Here is a 21,709-nt window from a genome sequence, read left to right as displayed (position 1 = left end):
CAGATCATACCCTACAGCAAGCACTGCGAGCACTTCAGTGTAAAAACCAGCCAGGTGATGTGTCCTATGACGCTGGCTGTTAATTATGCACGCCTCTGAAAAGGTGTTAAGAATTTCAGGCATGCCTGCGTTCACACCTCCACTCCCCCGTTTCCTGCCCCTGTTGCAACCGAAAATCTGCTCGCAAGGACTTGGCCGCACATGCGCATAACGGACCATACGCATGTGCGGTTGCATAACAGCGGCTGCGTACGAGCAATCGGCCTCTTGCGAGAGGGTCTGAATCAGACCCTTGGTTTGCAACTAGTCATCATCATCAGTGCACATTTGCATCTCCCTATACATGGTACAAGGGAGTTACATGGAAACAGATATCTATGCTTATGTGCCCACAGTTCCATCAACACACCCATAGGCAAACACAGGGGGGGTTTCCGTCTGCCTGGAAACCCCCCTCCCCAGCCCACACCATGAATAGTAATATAATGGAATTTTACTAGCGCTGCATGTTCTTCTTAGTATCATAAATGAAATAAATAGCACCACCTATGGATCTTTTAACATGTATCAGCCAGTAAAAAATACACCTGTGCACCAATTAGGGGATTTCTAAAGCATGCACCATTAGGGATGCACTGCTATAGAGTCCAATATTTACATATATGTCCAGAGCAGTGCTAGGTTCTTCTGCTGCTCCCCCAGACTCTCTGACTTGCTCCCATGACCTGGAATGGTGCTCACATCTAAAATAAAAACATTCAGCTCAAGCAGAATGGCCCTACTGCCGCATTTAATGGCTAACTGTGATCTCTGATCCTTTATATGCTGGAATTATGACACACAATACACTTTGTATGACGCATATTAAAGCTGGATCAGTGCTAATTATGCCCTCTTCATGGATTGGCCACACTCACTCTAAAATCAAGCATTTCCCCTCTAGAAATCCTGCGTTTGCCACTGACACCCTCATTCACTTTCCCTATGTGAGAGTGCCTAGTTGCACCATGTTCCATAAGTGAAAATGCATTTGAAATGCTCATAACGCTGCATCATCCGTACTTGCATACATCTGGCCCATGCAGTTCAAAAACACACAATATCCACTCTGCAAATAGGTGTGGGCTGAACTGCATTACCCACTATACAGTATGTTTGTTTTGTCTGGTTTGTGTTTACCAAACTGTCTTATTTCCTTTTCTACCTATCCTATGCCTTCTTAAACTATTTTATGTGCCTATAGTGATTTTTATTTGATTTCCCCTCTATTACTATCTCTTTAAATTATACCCCTTTTTACCACCACCAAAATGATCTCCCAATCAGACCTCACTTTCACATGGTTGACATTTACCATGTTGACATTCATAATATCAACACCAGAATGTCAACATGGTTCAACATGTCAACATACACCAGGTCGACATCTATCATGTCGACATGCCATCTGTGTAGACAAAACTGTTGACATGGTCACATTTTGACCATGTCGACATAGGAACTATCGACCTAACGTACCAACCCCATGCACAGAACTAAGGGCCTGATTCAAACCCGTTCGCTAGCAAGTGATCACTCGGAGTGAGCGATGTTTTGAAATCTGTGCATGCGTATGCATCGTATTGCGCGTGCGCCAACTAGAACAAGCGATCGGGAAGCCCTTGCTCGCCCAGCATAGTCAGCCCAGCTGAATGAGTGACAGGTCAAGCCGTTTGTGGGTGGTAACAGGGGCAGGCCACTGGAAACAGGAGAGTTGAGGTGCGAACGCACGCGTGCCTCTAAATCTTTACGCCGTTTCAGAGGCACACATAATTAACAGCCAGCGTCATAGGACACGTCACCTGGCTGGTTTTTACATTGAAGTGCTCGCAGTGCTTTTGGTAGGGTATGGTCTGACACATGCGCTGCAATCGCATCCGATGGTACCCGATGTACTGATGGTTTCGAACACTTCCTGGAAATGACGTGCCAAGTGGGTCTTAAGACTGGCTGGTGGGCATCGGCATACACAAAGTGATCACTCTCCAAGACATAATGGACGTGCTCATGCCTTGCCGTGCGATCGCCTGCCTTGACGTCACTTAGCTAAATTTACATATGCTGGGAGCGAGAGTCCGTATCTTGCGAACGGGTCTGAATCAGGCCCTAAATGTGGATATTCACCCATATGCGGAGTCGTACACATCTATGTAACAGCGCCGCCCCAACCCATACACCTAATCAAATAGCTGTCATCATTATCAATGTACTCTTATACTAGCCATTCTCCTGGTACAAGACATGCGGCTGAAATCAGAAGTATCTCTTCATATAAACAACTGTATAGCCCATTAGTCCGACTCCACGCCTTTACACAAGCTCACTATACTTAAGGGGCATAGACATGAGACAATATCTTTGAATGATATGAGCGATGATATTGTTCAACGATATATCGTTCCTATCATTCGGTGTGTATGCAATGAACAACCAACGATGCGCTCTCCCGCTGGACGATAACAATATCTTTAGTCCTCGTACATGCAGGCCAATCTGACAATATCGTCAAGAATTGGCTGTTCAGAGATGTGGCAGGATGACTTCACTGAAAGATATCTTTCATTGTGTACACCCAATATCGTTTGTCCTGCACTACAGAAAGTTCAAGAGAAATCTTTCACCAATATCGTTCAAACAGTACATTGTCCCATGTGTATACGGCTTTAGCCTACTTGCAAATGCCCCATTACCATACAGTTATGTAAGAGGAGATGCAATAGAGATGTATGCGACATGGAATTGCCTACAGATGTGTACGCTTGGCTATGTAGCATGTGCAGTGCTAAAAATCGCAACATCCATCCGTATAATGGACCTGTGTGTATTATTACCTACCTAGTCATTTTAGTTGTTGAATTTCTGTGTTATCAAGAGATAGAATGATGCAATCCTTACTAAAGGATAATATCACACAGTCTTAAAGAATTCACTCTGAAATGTCATACAGTACTTTTATTTATTTTAAAAAGGTGTATGAGCAAAAACAAGGCATACTTCCAATACTATTCCATACGTCACATCCCCACACCAGGGGGAAACCCATGCTCCGCACAAATAACACATACAGAAGGGCAAAGAGTATGCAGTAGGAACTCACAGCAGAGATTAATGTTTATGCATTTACTATATATCCCCTTTTGGGTTTAAAGTATGAATTAACACCCACTGATGTTTAATAAATTGTATATAGTCTCTATTCTTTATTTGAATACATGAAAAGGATGGAGTGAAAAAGGGAACACTGGATAGGTCAACACATCTCCGCTGCTTGCTTCATCTCTTCTCTCCTGATCTCATCACGTCTCACTTTCCATCTCAGTAATCTCTTCTGCTTACAAACATTTGAGGATGTAGAAGTTACAAGCAGTCCCTCTTGGACAGTTACACAGCTTCCCAATCCGTGCTCCTTTTCTTATAGCACATTGCTCACCGGCATCACACTGCAGAGGATGAAAAGAGAATCAATGTACAAACAAGCACAAAACATCCGTTAGTCCTAAATAGTCCTAAATTACTGAGGCATGGCCTAAATATGATCACTCAGTATCAAAGGGTTGTCCAGTAATACACCCCTCCCCCCCACACACACACCTCTCCATGTACAAATCCTCCAATAATAATCATTACTAATATTTTATTTGTAACTAACCAGTGATTCGGCACCTATCAATAATGGTGCATACACACGGTCAGATTTTTCTTCAGATCTGAACAATAACGATTTTAAAAATCGTTCAATCGTTCATATCTGAAGGAAAATATGACATATCTGACATGTTTGAACGATGAACGATGCACGTTCCCGATGGTCAGATAACGATATCTGACAGCTGATGTGTTTGCAGTCAGATTTGGACGATTCCATTCATTCTAATGCAGTCAAAAATCGTTCGTAGTTCAAATCGTTCGTCAAATCGTTCAATCGTTCATCTGACAAATCTGACCGTGTAAAAAAATATGGTAGTTGCTCAAATCAGCTTAATTGCATAACACAGGTGCTTGTAAAGGGCGGGGTTGCACATTGCCTGTCATTTTACTTTTTCTTTTGTATTTACAACTGGGTTGTTTTCAAAACAGAGGGGACTGAGGAGCAGCAATTACCAGGAAGTCCTCCGGGGGGATCTCTATACTACTGGTCAGGGACATGTGGTCAGGGTAGGCAGCATTCCCTGTCATACTCCCTCCCCTATCATGCTCCAGAGTTTTGATATAAAAACTGTGTTTTCATACATCTTTGCCTCCCCAGCCATTGACCTCACTGCATGTCATTGCTACTGGTACATAATAGCATAACCCCAAATATGTACCCTGAATTTAGTTGTCAAGAAAGCTAATGGCAGTGAGATTAAAGGGAGGAGAGAATGCTGTTTACGGCATGTAAACAATTCCGTTGTTGGTGGTGATGACTACATTTTTAATGTGTAGCAACATGCTTTGCACATCAGTGTTGTACTTTGGGGAATAAGCACATTGTTATTACATAGCTCACAGAGTACCTAGCAAACACATAACAGTGTCACGTGAAAATAAAGATACAGTAGTCCCCATGTCTCTGTCTTCTTATGATTACTATACACCAATGCTTTCCAAACTTTTGAGCTGTGGCTCATCATGGTTCCGTGTGGAACTCACAGCTCTAGTAGTTCATAATTTCTCTGTAAGCGGTCACTGATTGACAGCCAGGAACAGTGAAAAGTGCATAAGTATTAGGGGTGAGCGGGTTCGGATTTCTGAAATCCGAACCCCCTCGAGCCCCCCCGATCCGAGGCAGATCCAAGTCAGGCTCGACTTTTCCCGCCTGACTCGGATTCTGAAATCGAGGCAAAACGTCATCATCCCGCCTTCCGAGTCTCGCGGGTTTTGGATCCTATATAAGGTACCCGCGTCGGCGCCATTTTCTCACTCGGCTGTGGACAGTGAAGAGGGAGGGTGGGAGTTAGGGCTGGCTGGGCTGTGTAGTGTAGTGTAGTGCAGAGTAGTGTTGTGCTGTGCTGTGCTGTGCTGCGCTGTGCTGCTGTTGTCCACTACTTCAAAGTCCATAGGGGCTGGCTGTGTTGTGCTGTGCTGCTGTTGTTAATAGGGGCTGTGTCCACTACTTCAAAGTCCATAGGGGCTGGCTGGACTGTGTTGTGCAGTCAGTTCTCCACAGGGGCTGTGTCCACTCCAAAGTCCTGTGCAGTGTCCCAGTCCTAAAGGGGTGCTGTAGTGTTGTCCAGGGGGTGCTCTGTCCATCAGGGGTGCTCCCCCCAAGTGCTAAAAAAATAATATTTTTTGTGTGTTTGTGAATTGTGTGCGTAGTAGCCGCACGTGCATCAGCAAAGTAGTGCCAAGCGTGCGCCTGTGTCATAAGTAAAGGGCCGGCTGGCTTGACCGTTAAAGGGTGCTGTAACCCCCAAAGTACACTCCAAACCAAAAAAATATATATTTTCTGTGTTTGTGAATTGTGTGCGCAGTAGCCGCACGTGCATCAACAAAGTAGTGCCAAGCGTGCGCCTGTATCATAAGTAAAGGGCCGGCTGGCTTGACCGTTAAAGGGTGCTGTAACCCCCAAAGTACACTCCAGTCCAAACCAAAAAAAAAATTATTTTCTGTGTTTGTGAATTGTGTGCGAAGTAGCCGCACGTGCATCAACAAAGTAGTGCCAAGCGTGCGCCTGTGTCATAAGTAAAGGGCCGGCTGGCTTGACCGTTAAAGGGTGCTGTAACCCCCAAAGTACACTCCAGTCCAAACCAAATAAAAAAATATTTTCTGTGTTTGTGAATTGTGTGCGCAGTAGCCGCACGTGCATCAACAAAGTAGTGCCAAGCGTGCGCCTGTGTCATAAGTAAAGGGCCGGCTGGCTTGACCGTTAAAGGGTGCTGTAACCCCCAAAGTACACTCCAGTCCAAACCAAATAAAAATATATTTTCTGTGTTTGTGAATTGTGTGCGCAGTAGCCGCACGTGCATCAACAAAGTAGTGCCAAGCGTGCGCCTGTGTCATAAGTAAAGGGCCGGCTGGCTTGACCGTTAAAGGGTGCTGTAACCCCCAAAGTACACTCCAAACCAAATAACAAAATATTTTCTGTGTTTGTGAATTGTGTGCGCAGTAGCCGCACGTGCATCAACAAAGTAGTGCCAATCGTGCGCCTGTGTCATAAGTAAAGGGCTGGCTGGCTTGACCATTAAAGGGTGCTGTAACCCCCAAAGTACACTCCAGTCCAAACCAAATAAAAAAATATTTTCTGTGTTTGTGAATTGTGTGCGCAGTAGCCGCACGTGCATCAACAAAGTAGTGCCAAGCGTGCGCCTGTGTCATAAGTAAAGGCCCGGCTGGCTTGACCGTTAAAGGGTGCTGTAACCCCCAAAGTACACTCCAGTCCAAACCAAATAAAAAAATATTTTCTGTGTTTGTGAATTGTGTGCGCAGTAGCCGCACATGCATCAACAAAGTAGTGCCAAGCGTGCGCCTGTGTCATAAGTCAAGGGCCGGTTTGGACATCTGGTCCGGACTGAAGGAGGTGCCAACAATTTCTGACAAGTCTACTGTCACTGCATATGATACTGTCCTCAAAGCAGCAGCGACAAGCGTGCGTCTGTCTGTTAAAGGGTGGTGTAACCCTCAAAGTGCGCTCCACAAACAATAAAAAAATTCTTCTTTTTTTTTCTGTCTTTGTGAAATGTGTGGGCTGTAGCCGCACCTGCATCCTTAAAGCAGCAGCGACAAGCGTGCGTCTGTCTGTTAAAGGATTACATCGGTGACAGCATCCAAGTAGGCATGTCAGACAGTCCGTACCTGTACTGGCAGGAAAAAGAAGCAATTTGGAGGTCCCTGTACAAACTGGCTCTATTTTATCTGAGTTGCCCCCCCTCCAGTGTGTACTCCGAAAGAGTGTTTAGTGCAGCCGGGAACCTTGGGCCTGATTCAGACCCACTCGCGAGCGGCTGTCCGCTCGCAAGTGGGTCGATGGTCTGCACTGAGCATGCGCACGACGGAGGGAGCTCCGTCGTGCGCATGCGCCAGACACGACGAGCGAAGGACTTTCCTTCGCTCGTTGTGTCCGATCAAAGGGGGCGTGCTGTCAATGTTGATTGACAGCACGCCCCCTTTGGTGGGCGTGCCGGGGGCGTGCCTCCCTGATGGGGGCGTTCCCACGGGAACGCCTCCCGTCAGAAGCCGGCCCACTGACATCACTAGTGATGTCAGTGGGAGTGATTTTGGCTCTGATAGAGCCAAAATCACTCCGGAGCTTGCGGTTGAAAACCTCAACCGCAGGCTCCGGCTCGCAATTTCGATGGTCGCGATGGTCACGACCATCGCGGCCATCAAAATGCACGCTCGTATAGCCTGTGGGTGGTGACCCACAGCTATACGAGCGTCCAGGAGGACGCTCCATGAAAATGGAGCCCGGCCCTCATGCAGAGCGTGCGCTCTGCTCAGAGCGTACGGCTCTGAATGAGGGCCCTTGTCAGCGAAAGGCGAAGGAGGTTGCTTCCACAAAATGTGGAGAAGATGATGTTCATAAAATGAATTATCAACTCTTCCAGGGAGACCAGCCTCCAGAACGTACAGAGGGACCTGTGGTTGTGGATTCCAGCGGGGACGAATTAATACTCTGTGAGGATGAGGATGTACACAACACTGAAGAGGGTGAGGAATCGGTGGATGAGGAGGATGAGGACGACATCTTGCCTCCGTAGAGCCAGTTTGTGCAGGGACAGATTAATTGCCAGCTTGTTTTGTGGGGGCCCAAACGAACTAATCATTTCAGCCACAGTCGTGTGGCAGACCCTGGCGCTGAAATGTTTGGTTTGTTAAAGTGTGCATGTCCTGTTTATACAACATAAGGGTGGGTGGGAGGGCCCAAGGACAATTCCATCTTGCACCTCTTTTTTTTCTTTGCATTATGTACTGTTTGGGGCCTAGTTTTTCAAACTGCCATCCTGTCTACCACTGCAGTGTCACTCCTAGATGGACCACGTGTTTGTGCCGCCCACTCGTATCTCTTAGCATAGTCATCCAGCTACCTCGGTGCAACCTTTTGGATATAAAAACACTATTGTGAGGTGTGAGGTGTTCAGAATAGACTGGAAATGAGTGGAAATTAAGGTTATTGAGGTTAATAATAGCATAGGAGCAGAAAAACACACAAATTCTGTGATTTTAGCTGTTTTTATGCTTTTAAAAAAAAAAAAAAATACAGATCCAAAACACAAAACCCAGAACCCAAAACACGGAAGGGTGGTTTTGGCAAAACCAATCCAGATCCAAAACACGAAGAAAGATCCAGATCCAAAACCAAAACACAAAACACAAAAAGTGGCCGGTGCACACCCCTAATAAGTATATGTATTGTCAGTGGTTCTCAACTCCAATCCTCAAGTACCCCCAACAGGTCATGTTTTGTGATTTCTATAATCATGTACGGATTCAGTATGATTGAATCCGGCCAGCGGCATCCCGTCAGTTGTAAGTATTCACTAACCTAATTCTACCCCTAACCTCCCCACCAAGTGCCTAAACCTAACCCCCCCCTTCCCCGCCGCCTAAACCTAAGTCCCCCAGGGGAGTGCCTAACCCTAACCTCCCCCCGGGGTGCCAAACCCTAACCCTCCCTTCCCCTAACCTAACCCTAAACTCCTTGGGGAATGGGGGGGTGCCTAACCCTGAGTCCCCCCGGGAACCCTCCCCCCGCGCGGCTGTCCCCGCCCAGCTTACCTTTGATCGGTAAGCCGGGTGCGGCCTCCCGGTGTAGGTAAAATGACGGGCGTCAGGATTTCGATTCCTGTCATTTAACCCCCTGCCAGGATTAGACAGTAGGGAAGCCAAAGGTTGGGGTTCCGTCCGTCGTCTTCCCGACTGCTTCCCTCATGTACAGGTGAGTTAAACTATTTTGCTGGGTCAGTAAATATCCCACCTGCTTCCACAGACAGAAATCCTTAAAACATGACTAGTTGAGGTTGAGAACCACTGCTCTATGCATTGGAACCTGGTAAACAGGGAATGGCACAGGACTCTGGAGATAAAAAGTGATTGCATTATATGCAGTAAATCAGTCGTGTGTCTTTACCCGCAAGTGCTACAGCAATTTTTATACATGCCTGTCATTGTCTTGGAGAGACTCTTTCATATTTGTACTACTTGAAAATATGTTGGACGTAATAAAAAGGGTTTAAAAAAAAAAGTAGTAGTTAAATAAAAATATTGTATTTTCTATCTATTTTTGTGTATTATCCTTTAAAATGGCTACTAGCACAAAAATAGTTATTGTAGTGTTAAGCTGTTTGGAACTAACTACTTAATAAAAGTGTGGCCTCCCACATTTTGTGCAGAACCTGTATAATTCACATGTGTTCCAAATTAAAGGGATGATATGGCAAGCCTACGCCCTTTGGTACTGCCTTATTGTAAGCACGCACCCATTTTTTTAAAATTTTTTGCTATTAAATATTAACACTATGTTGGCCAGGTATGGCATGGGATTTATTATAAGAAGGTTTGCCATATCATCCCTTTAATTTGGGACACGTGAATTACACAGCTTCTGGGGCTGATTAAAACCAAGTGAAATGGAGACGTGAAGTAAGCTATCACAGAACCTATGTAAAGGCCCCTATACAATTGCGACAAATTGTCGCAATGTAGCGATCCTGCAACCCGGCATCGCAGGATCGCTGAAATCCAACATGTTGGATTTCACAGATATACCAATAACGATAAAAAATTGATCGTGATTGGCAGATTGGTGAAATTTTGCATGTAGAATTTCACCGATCCTACGACTGATCGCGGAAAAACGATGGCCGCGGGTCGGCATTTCCGATCCCATCGCAACATCGCGGCTGTATGGGATCCTTAGTTCATATGTGTCCCGAATTATAGGGATGCTATGGGCAAGCCTATAAGCCAGCCCTTGTTTGAGATAGAGACCTAAGCCTCAAATCTGTTATATAGTGATGAGTAAATTGATATGCCCTTTTTCCACAATATTCTTGTACATGTACTAAAATACTATTCCTAGTTAAATATGTACATACACAAATATACACACTTTTTTATTTTACATATTTGTATTGTTGTATTTTAAATAATTTCTTGTGACGTTATCGATGGGTGTAAGGGTGCCAGTAATAATGCTCATGTTGGCTGGGGTTTTATTATTGAAGTGCCTGAAAACTAAGTGAACTGGCCAGGCCTGAAACTAAGGTCTTTTGTCACCTGGGGCAAGGCCATAATTTGGCACCCCAAACCCCCCCCCCCCCCAAAAAAAAAAATACAACATAGAGGACGAAAAGGGTGTGCGGTTTTGTGACACAGTAATGTTATAACACATTATGCCACATGTTAATGACCCTTATAACACATTAATCCACAGTAATGCCACTTATATATTATGCCACAGTAATGCCCCTTATACTTTTCTGTTACAGTAATGCCCCATTTACATTATGCCACAGTAATGCCCCATATACATTATGCCACAGTAAGGACCCTTACACATTATGCCACAATAAGGCCTCTTTTACATTATGCCACAGTAAGGCCCCTTACACAATATGCCACAGTAAGGCTCCTTACACATAAAGGGGTCTATGTACTAAGCAGTGATAAGTCTGTGATAAGTGCCCGCCAATCAGCTCCCAACTGTCATCTCACAGGCTGTGTTTGAAAAATGACAGTTGGGAGCTGTTTGGCTGGCACTTATCACTTTTCACTCTGTCACTTATCACTGCTTAGTACATAGACCCCAAAGCCACAGTAAGGCTCCTTACACATTAAGCCACAGTATGTCCTCTTTTACATTAAGCCTCAGTAAAGTCCCATCTCCCTTCTCTTACCTGCCAGGGCCGTGTGTGAGCATGGGGTGGAGTGGGATGGGGCTGCCACAAGCTGGGGAACTGTCAGTACTGCCATCATTGTAATGTGGCACTGCTCGCGTACCAATTGGAGCTCATGGACCGGCAGCCTCTGCTGATTGGCTGCTGGTCGATGAGCACCGACACCACATTAGACTGAGGGGGTGCCTCTCAAGGCCGGGATGCGGCTCCAAACCTACAAGAGCAGCAACCTAGCCTCCAGGCAGCCTCTCCCCGGCACCCCCTCAAGTCCGGCACAGGGTCTCGTGCCCTCTTAGCTTCCCCCCATAGTTGCGGCCCTGAATTGGCTCTTGGCATTGCACTACAACCAGAAACTATTGGTCTACTTCCAGCACAGTCTACATAATGTACTTGATGGGTTAGGGTGTTTAATATTGCCCATTTTGTGCATCATCTATCTATGTGCTCTGAGACTATATCGTAGCTACAAGGTTAACAGGTGATTATAAATGTGTATGTTATAGTAAAATATCATTGTCTATTTTATGGTACATAAACATTCTGCTTTCGGTAAAAAGCTGCTTATCCCAGTTATAACCATGTATGCCAACTTTGCTTTAGTTATTATCATATTCTTCTGCCTCCACCTCTGCGGCTGGCAGTTCCTGCCATAAAGTACACACGTGGCATTCTACTCAAGTAAGAGAAATTCAAATCAGAAGAACCCAAGGAGTTTAAAAGGAGAGATTGTCTCTGACATTATAGCCTAAGGAAACTGAATTAAGAGATCATTTGTTAAATCCTTTTCTATATCAAGCAGACATTCAGTAGAAGTAATTCATTTAACCTTTTTTTGATAAGTTAATGGGAAACTAAACCCGAAAAGAGGAATGTGGACATATCCAGTCTACGTACATTAAAGTGAAAGTCAATGCTTAACTCAACCGGACTTTGTAAGAATGCAAAGCCCTAGTTGCTGCCATGTAGAAATCAGTTATAAACTGATAGATAAATATATCTTCTGGCCATATGTATTTTCCATTTCAGAATGTATTGGCTGGAAAAAACCTTGCAGTAAAAGTTCCACTTCTCTTCCTTATATATCTTGGACAAACTTTATGCCAAAGATCCTACAACCCTTATGTAGTAATAGTTAGAATTTATATGATTATCCTTTATTTATTTACTCTATTTAATGCATTATTCCTTTATCTGATTTTAGTTGTCTAGTGACATATATATGGCAGGAGCTTGCAAGTGGTTGTGATTGGGGAGATTATGAAGTAGGGGTCGCCATTGATGGTTAGCAACCATCGATAGTCTGATGCCAATGGTGAGTGTTTTCACCATCGATGAGAGGCCACCAGTGGTAAACCATCAATGGCTGATCCCCGATGATGACTGCCGATCCCGCTGTGTGCATGTGCAGAGCACAATCTGAGCTTGCACATATCCTAACCATGGATGGCTCACCATTAATGGTTAATTATCGATGGAGAATGCCATCAATGACAGAGCCATCTATGGTCATCACTGTTTTGAAGAGAAAGCAGTAAGAATGCCAGTAAATAATAATCCACACCCATAGAGGTGTAACTATAGGCAGGAACACAGGCCACAGACTAAATGAATGTGACATTGCATCCACTCTGCAACTCACCTAAAAAATGTAATCCAATGGGGTCTATACAATGTGTCTTGCTTTGTGACTGTAAAGAAAAGGTGCAACACACAGAGGACCTGATTCAGACCCGGTCGCAAGCGCTGAGCGCTCGCAACTGGGTCGATGGTGGCCCACAGCGCATGCGCACGACGGAGCCGGCTCCGTCGTGTGCATGCACGAGACCCGGCTAGCGACGGGCAATCCGTCGCTCCTGGTCTCACACCAAAGGGGGCGAGCTGTCGATGTTGAGTGACAGCTCGCCCCGTTTGGTGGGCGGGCCGGGGGGGTGGCTGCCCAAACGGAGGCGTTACCATGAGAACGCCTGCCATTTGGGGGCGGCCCCAATGACATCACAATTGATGTCACTGGGAGAGCTTCCGGCTCTGTTTGAGCCGAAAGCTCTCTGGGGCTTGCGGCCACGAGACCCTACCACAAGGGTCTCGTTGCAAGCCCGATTGTCGCAATGGTCTTGACCATCGCGACCATCATCCTGGCTGCTCGCAATAGCTGTGGGTGGTCACCCACAGCTATGCGAGCGGCCAAGAGGCTGCTCCAAAAAAAAAAAAAAGCCCTGCCCTGATTCACAGCGAACGGCTCTGAATCAGGCCCTGAGTTCTTTTTTCCTCTTTCTCCTAAATAGTAAATGCATGATGAAATGTAACTGAGGGGTAATGCAAAACTCAACAAGATTTCCAGCTGCATCTCTGAATGCTTAGCATATGAAGAGGGTAGCAACACATGAATATATAATAACCTATGACATGAACATTATACTATGAAAGTAATGTGGTGAAACTATGTGAATACACCATAAATAAAATAAATAAGTAAATAGTAGACATTATGTGCTTGGGTTAAAGTGTGAATTCCCAAACTCTATCTGATACCCACTGGAGCCTGTATCTCCCAGCAAGTGTTACCTTACCGAAGGCACCCATCCCAACTTCTTGTCAAGAGGAAGAATTCTTTTACTTTTGAGTTTCTCCAGGACTTCCTGTAACGCTTCTATCTGCAAAAGTAGCACAGAACATTTTGTAAGTGTATTAAACAATTTAATTTAAGAAATACTAATACAATAGATTAACTTAAATTCTTCCATTTGGTTTAAATCGAACAGTAAAAATAACCTCATGAAGCATTGGTCTTATTATGTGACATGGTTTAAGAACACTTGTTTACACATAGGGGACGCTAACATTTCTTTTGGTCTGAGCCATATGGAGCTTTGTCAGTTTAAGGACCCAATGGGCAACATTACTGAGACACTGGTTTCCATTCATGGGTTAATTCCTCGAAGTGCACCTCCTGGTCGTCCTATAATTTCTGGTAAGTGCACCTCCTGGTCGTCCTATAAATTCTGGTGTTGGGTCCCTCACAGTTAATTTATCACATTTTTGTAGATTATTTTTTACAACCTTACGCAGCCTCTCAATGTTCTCATATCAAGGACACCACTACTTTTTTAAATCTTATTTCCAAAATTAAATGGAAAAAATCATATTTTTTTGTTACAAGTGATGTACAAGCACTCTATTCAAACATTCCGCACTGCAAAGGTATTGAGGCTGTGAGGAATCGCTTGGTGAGATCTGATAGTGTGACGGAGGGGCTGCGTAAATTTATTTTGGATTCCATCACGTTTATATTATCACATAATTATTTTATTTTTAATCACGTATATTATTTACAGACACTTGGGACGGCGATGGGGACGAGGTTCGCGCCTAGCTTTGCCAATATCTATATGGGTGCGTTCGAGGATGCGCACATATGGGGGAGGAGCTTGGGCGCGGACCTCGTCCTATACGGCCAATGTATAGATGATTTGTTTTTTATTTTTGGTGGAGATACACATGATTTCACATCATTATTCACTAATACACTTAATAAAAATTATTTTAATTTAAAACTCACTACTTGTGTGCATAAGGAATATATTTCGTTTCTTGATATCTCATTGTCCATAATGAATGGTAACATAGTCTCTAGAACCTTCAGGAAAGAGGTAGATAATTTAAATTTTCTACATTTTGATAGCTTACATTATAAGCCATGGATCTATAATATACCTCATGGTCAATTAAGACGCATTCGTAGAAATTGTACTGACAACGAATCTTTTGAAGAACAAGCAAGAGAACTAATCAACAGTTTCAGATCCAAAGGATATCCTGAACATCTTTTAGAAACAGCTATAAAAGAAACTAGGAATTTAAATAGAGAGGATCTACTAGTCTATCGGAACAAGAAATCATCTTTTAGTTTGGATCAGCCTATGTCTATCTCTAAATATAATGCTACGTCTAGTAAGATTAAGACTATTGTAATGAGGAACCATAGTATCCTACAAACCGACAGATAATTGAATACTTGTATTTCTAATAAACCACAAGTAGTTTTTAAAAAAGCAGATAATCTTAGGGACCGACTAACACAGAGCTTGTTTACAGATAAAAGGAAACCCTCAACATCTTCTGTGATGTCTCATTTATCCTGATTACCAAGTAAAGTTAAGGGATGTTACAAATGTGGGTCTACAAACTGCATCACCTGCTCCTTTATTAAGAACAATACACATATTTTTAAAACCTCTGGAGATGATGAATCATTTGAGATACAGTCACATATAAACTGTAGGTCCACGTTTGTGATATATGTGCTGATATGTAAGTGCAAATTAATAGATGTAGGCAGAACTTCACGTTGTCTGAAAATAAGATTCCTTGAACACAGGAGGAATATTCTAAGAGGTCTTTGTACACATGGCTTTTCTAGACACTTTGTAGAACTACATGGGAGAAATCCACATGGATTATCCCTGGTAGGAATAGAATGGATTAAACCCACACTTCGGGGAGGCGATAGATTTAAAAAACTATGTATTAGGGAAAATTTCTGGATACATAAACTTAGGACTCTCGTTCCCAAGGGACTGAATGAATGTATAGAAATTGACCCCTGAATCTATTCTTCTCCCCTCTCTTCCTCATTAAATCATCTTTTGGAATTAATTAGATCTACTAGTTAGATTTATGTCTGTCTTTTTATCTTTAATTCCCGATTGTTCTTCTATATAATAGATATATGTATTTTTTTTTTATTATCTGATTGTTCCTTTTTTTTATGCTTTAGATATGTAATGTGTTTCACCCTCATATTATGCCTATTACTTAGTAATAGGCTCTCTGTGGAGCTATACATTTTAATGTGTTTATTTTTTCATTATTTATCAATTATCTGCATGATTGATTCTTTATTTGAATCTTTTTTGTGATCAAAATAGAATTCATATTCTGCTATATTTAATTGTTAATATGTTATTATTTATTTATTTTATATCAGTTGTATTTATTTTCCTTTTTTATTTTATTTTATATCTCCTTAAAATATTAAGGTGATTTTATCTAGCCAATTTTGCACCAGCTAGCATTTAGCATCTTCTGTTTTACTAATTTTGCACCTGTTAGCACTTAATGGAGGCCGTATATAAGGTACATCTGAGGTCTGGAAATACACCTTTTGAGAAAGTCACGTGTGAGTGACGAAACGCGTTAAGGGTTAATCAGCACTCGACCTCCATTCGTACTGGAAGAACCCGGCTGCCTTTACTGCTCCCGCTTACAGCTATAGCTACCGCTGCTTCCGCCTACAGCTACTGCTGAGACTGGCGGTCTGCATGGTTTAACCTTTATTTGACTCCCATCCACACTGGAAGAACCTGGCGGCTTGCACTGCCCCTGCTAACAGCCACTGCTGTTCCTGTTTACAGTCACCGCTGGTACTGGCGGTCTATACTACATACAGATAGAGCGGAACATATTGTCCTATTGAGAGGACCTCTTTCCACCTGCTGCTCCATCTCAGGATCAGTGCCCGGAATCCCGGATAGGCGCTTCCCATCTAGCTACAGCTGCAGGTGGAGCCTCGGTTCCTGCATCATTCCGAGGACGCTCAGAAGAAGTAGACATCCACCTGGACCTAGTCTATTGGATATTTTTCATGTGCACACGCTATCTATTGGGCAAGGATTGCCTCTGGCCGCAACCTGCCTAGGTTATTACGGCATACACCAGAATACCGGAATAGTCCATTAAACCGTGAGTGCATTATACCAGCTGGTATTACTCAAACAGCGGGATCATCCAGTATTTAATTGAGCTTTTTACTCTATTTAAGGAACTTATTCATACCTTTAATAGACTCTGTTTGTTCACTCTCACAGGAGACTTATGACTGGCTTGATACAAAGTTACTGATTGCCTCATGAGGAGTTACACTGTTCTGAAATATTTTTTAGGTTTTTGATATCGATACCTTACTTTTTTATTTTTATCTGTGTAAGCATAGCTGTCTTTTTACATCTGATATTTTATCAGTAATAAATTCTTGAATACTATTTCTAGCTGCGCAAGACATTTGTGTGTTTTTTCTGTTCGTTTGATATGTAACCCTCACAGTAGGTTATTCTTGGTTTTGCAGCGCTAGAAATACGTAATACTGTGCATATATATCTATTGATTTGGACTGTATCGATAGCGCTCTGTTTTTTAATAGCTTTCGTTAATTCCTCGATGGCTGCTTTCACTGTGTGTCAGACAAGTGTCATTTCATCCATTATTTTATATTCTTAGCCATCCTACTGCCAATATAATTTTCTCCACCAGCATCACTTATCGCTCTGAGGCGTCCCATGTTATCATGGGTATAAATGCATCAGCAGTGATGTAACTAGGGGGGGGCAGAACGCACCTCATCAGAAGGGGTGACGCCAAAATAGCAGAGCAGCAGGGATGGATGTCGTGCATCATCCACACTGTGCCATGAGTCGGGAGAGGCTGGGGATGATGTGCATCATCCACACTGTGCACTGTGTCTGGAGAGGCTGGGGGCTGCAAGAATAGGGGCGTGACACACGGTGCAGGCAAAATGTCATACACCAGGGGGCGGGATGGTGTAGACATGAAGCCATGCCCCCTTTCACGTGCATGAGGAGACCACAGTAGCACACTGAGAGATACCAACCCAGGTAATGCCACTGTATTGGTATATTACTATCAGTGCTGAAAGGGTAAATCGTAAAAGAAAATTGGAATAAGTGCAGGGTAGAACAGAAATATCACTTTAAATTGATTAAAAATAACAATAAGATGATGAGGCGTATAAGCCAAAGAGCCACAGCCACATTACCACAACAGCTGAGTCTAAGATGCAAAGGCCAGAAAAACCCACAGACCATCCCCCATAAATAAGGAAACCGAAAGAGCAGCAGTTGCCCCGCGACCATATCGGAACATCCGTGAGCACTCATTGTTGCCTACTATAACCAAGAAAAAAAAACTTGGGAGGGTCCCTCCATAACCGTTAGAACTCACATTATTTTGCGGGTATAGCCAAAAAAAGACTGTTGCATTACTACTGCCCTAACATCAAATAACAGCTGCTGACACTGGCCAATTTGGAGTTTGCAAATAGGGCTAAACGCACCGCACTGTAGCAGGACTGTTTTATTTATCTTTGGAAAAAAAATGTTACTAATATAGTATTGTTGTGTGGTGTTTTTTTTTTTTAACAATTTAATGTGGTAAATAATAAAAATTCATATAGTTATTTTTAACAGTTTTGGAGTGATATTTATGCTCTACCCTGCACTTATTCCAATTTTCTTTTACTAGTTACCCTTTCAGGGATGGTAGTAATATATCAATACATTTGTACCTTTGGGAGATCCCAATTCACTACCTAACAGCTTCTTTTCTATTTTCTACACTTCTCTTCTTACTTGGGGCTTGCACATTTTTCTTCCTAGTTTTCTTCCTAGTTTTCATGGCTATACACAAAACTTTTCAGGCATAGGATAACAAGAGCTTGCCCTGGAGCAGTTTTCCTGCAGCGTCTATGAAACTGAATCGGTATGTGAGGCCGGCGGTTGAAATCTCGATGCCAGCAGCCCAATGGGTGAAGATCCTGACAGCGGAGGTAAGTAGGCTATCCCTACCCCTTTTTCTCCCCCTAACCCTCCCTTAGGGGTGCCTAACCCTAACCTCCCCCCAGTGGTGCCTAAACCTAACCCCCCTCCCCGCACCCTAAACCTAACCCCCCCAGGGGGGTGCCTAACCCTAACCTCCCCCGGGGGTGCCCAACCCTAACCCCCCCTTCCCCTAGTCTAACCCTAATCCTTCTGGGGACTGCCTAACCCCCCACCCCCTATAACGGCTAAGAGGTCCCGGCGCCCGGCTTACCTTCGTTCGGTATCCCGGGCGTTGGGTGGATAATGATAGGCATCGGGATTTTGACCCCCATCATTAGTCCCATGCCGGGATTTGACAGTCGGGACTGCATACCCTATGAAACATAGTAAGTGTGGTTAGCAATGAATTTGCAGTTTCCAGTCTCTCTGCATCCAAGGCAACTGCCTCATCTGCCTACCACCACAACCCAAACAAATAAGAGAAATGTTATACTTAAATCTAATGGCCTCCTCCAGTGGCGGCTCCTACCTTTAGGCTTAAGGGGGGCTGCAATTGCCTAGCTACTGCTGTTTGCACATGGTACACCACATGCAGATAATCTCACCTTAAACTATGGCATACAGGAACACTCCCATAACACACATAGGACAGTGCATCTCCGTGCGTCTGAATAGCCACCTCCCAGTCACTGCCTATGAACACCCAAAACATTTCCGAAACTGTGCGTTTCAAATGCAACTGTGAATCTGTGCGCACAATGTGGGATGCATGTGCAATGTGACTTTTTAGAGACTTAGACAAATACAGTTTAAAAAAAATTACCATTTGTGCGAATATCGGCATTGTGTGTGTCACATTGGTGGGTCGTCTACTGTGTACCTAGCCTTAGTGTTCTTAAATAATTTTCCTTACTAAAGTTCAAAGATTAATCTTCCACAGCAACAGATAAAAAATTTATCCTATAACATTAGTAAGCAACATTAATTATCTACACTAAGTCACTGTTATTGAGAAAAAAAAATCAATGTACATTTATAACAGTTCAATTAATTGTATCTGAAGTGACTTATTTTATATAATAGTGAATCAGTCAGTGTTTGCTCATGCACAGCTGCAGCGAAACAGCTTCTAGGGCTGCACAATCTGCAGCCCCTATAAGCACATTATAGCTGGCGAATCAGCACAGTGTGGGCTTCCTACTGGAAGCTCTTACTGTTAATCGCACTCTGGACTGGCAGTCCCACAGGTGGGGGAGCTTCCTCCCTTCGAGACTGCCAGCACTGTGTGGGATGATGAACAGAGAGTTTCCAATCGGAAGCCACTCCATAGCCATCTCTGTCTCCTGCCCCCTGCCTGATCATACTCATGGGGGTGAAGCCAAGTGCTAGAGGCTGGGCCGACTGCCGAATTGGAGCGCTCACTGGGAGTGGCAGCGCAGTGGCAGATTTTCTCTGGGGGGCTGGAGCCTCTAGGTAAAATCTTACCTGTCATATTATCACCTCACAAAGTTAAGGTTTGGGAATGGGGAGTGGAGTTCCACAAATGGGAGAAAAAACCCACCAACAAACAACTTTCACCAGATGAGCTGAAAGGCACAGCTCACACATTGGGTAGAAAATACTAGAAACTAATCTGCAGTCATTTATCTATGGTTTGTTTAAATATTCAGGGGTCTATTTACTAAGCAGTGTTAGGAGATAGAGTGATAAGTCTGTGCTAAGGTGCCAGCCAATCAGCTCCAAACAGTCATTTTTCAAACACAGCCTGTGAGATGACAGTTGGGAGCTGATTGGCTGACACCTTATCACTTTTCACTCTGTCTCCTAACACTGCTTAGTAAATAGACCCCGCAGTCATAAAGTACTTTAATAAGTGTGTCCAGTAACATACTAGTCTACCTATACATTTCTTCCCACTGTGCCAGATTTTAACAATGTAAGTATCTCATTTTGCTAAAATGTATGCAAGTTACATACTGTATGGCCATAAGAAAGTCATTTTTATATTCTTTAGTGATAACTATATTATTAAGTGACATCAAATAGAAATAATCTAACTATAAATGTTTTTTTTATACATCATGCTTCATATATTGTATAAATGTTTTCTCTAGTCAGTTGTTATCATTTTTACTGTAAACTATATACTTAAATATGTTGATTTGGACAAACATGATAATCACTACAGTGGGTCAGTATGAATCAGTGTTGAATACTAGATATATAAATGCATATAGAAACAAACAAATACAAAACTGAATAGCTACAGAATAACACATATATATATATATATACATACACACACACACACACATACATATATATTTTTTCCTTTAAAAAAAGAAATGAAATAAAATGATAACATTGGCAAATCACTTTACGCACAACTTATACTGCAAATTAAATGTTATTTTATATCTTTGTGTGCAGTACAGATACCTAGACGGGAGAGATTAAAGCCCTTACCAGTTCTTTCTCTTCGTGGCTGTTGTTGTCAGAGATTTCTACTGACCTGACCCCAACTGTTTCTTGGCTGCATGCTACCAGCATTAATAGAGATAAGGAAACACAGAGGAGAAGGAGTCGGCAGCTCACCATGGTGCTGATCCAGAGAACGCCTCTTACTGAACTGTCTGTGGTCCTGATTTGCACTTTTATACCTGACCATTATTATTAAACTTACGTCAGCCTTACTATACAACCCTATTTGTATATGTTTATTTTTTGCTTACACCCCTTCGTGGAATTGTTAATGTTTACTGTTTGTCGACTGATTTCCCATTTTTCTGATGCTCACATTTTCTTATTAACCCATTGACTTTTACAGTAAACATGTGAAACACAGATTGCATATTATTTATTAAGCAGCCCCACAGTCATTCCCCTGAGAGACTTAAGAGGTGGAACGTTTTGTAAACATTATGTAATCTATTACCCAATGCCATGCATGCATAACCCCTTTGTCTCTGAAGATTTACAAGATACAAAAACACAGCTTATGCACTGAAGAAAATTGCAATGAGTATTAGTTTCCAAATACATGGATACGAACAATATCCAATTAGCATATCTATCTATCTATCTATCTATCTATCTATCTATCTATCTATCTATCTATCTATCTATCTATCTCATACTCAGTGACCTCTTATTAAGTACATAATTTTAGCATTGGTTAGAACCTATTTTGTCCCCAGAATCATTTGTGGAATGGAATCATTCCACCACATAATTCTTGATTGG

At 43.0% G+C, this 21,709-nt stretch overlaps 1 protein-coding gene across 1 annotated transcript; it reads right to left on the bottom strand.

Moving 5' to 3' along the window:
• Nucleotides 1-3,011: 3,011 nt before the first annotated feature.
• LOC148517603 (cocaine- and amphetamine-regulated transcript protein-like) lies at nucleotides 3,012-21,073 on the bottom strand. The gene is made up of 3 exons (XM_088478543.1): nucleotides 20,933-21,073; nucleotides 13,424-13,507; nucleotides 3,012-3,479 (listed from the first exon to the last, which is right to left on the bottom strand). Exons 1-3 carry the CDS (start codon nucleotides 21,062-21,064, stop codon nucleotides 3,372-3,374), a joined length of 324 nt encoding a protein of 107 aa, XP_088334669.1. The 5' UTR covers nucleotides 21,065-21,073; the 3' UTR covers nucleotides 3,012-3,371.
• Nucleotides 21,074-21,709: the final 636 nt, after the last annotated feature.

The sequence above is a fragment of the Taudactylus pleione genome, unplaced genomic scaffold (assembly GCF_031769625.1).
Source record: "Taudactylus pleione unplaced genomic scaffold, aTauple2 ptg000214l, whole genome shotgun sequence".
Lineage (NCBI taxonomy): Eukaryota > Metazoa > Chordata > Amphibia > Anura > Myobatrachidae > Taudactylus > Taudactylus pleione.
Note: the sequence above shows the minus strand (reverse complement) of the source record. Positions and strands in the feature narration are given on the sequence as shown.

Coding starts and splice junctions, on each gene's coding strand:
- LOC148517603 (XM_088478543.1), bottom strand. CDS start 21,064: ATGGTGAGCTGCCGACTCCTTCTCCTCTGTGTTTCCTTATCTCTATTA. Junction 13,508..20,932: donor GCCACGAAGAGAAAGAACTG/GTAAGGGCTTTA, acceptor CTACTTTTGCAG/ATAGAAGCGTTACAGGAAGT. Junction 3,480..13,423: donor AGTTGGGATGGGTGCCTTCG/GTAAGGTAACAC, acceptor CATCCTCTGCAG/TGTGATGCCGGTGAGCAATG.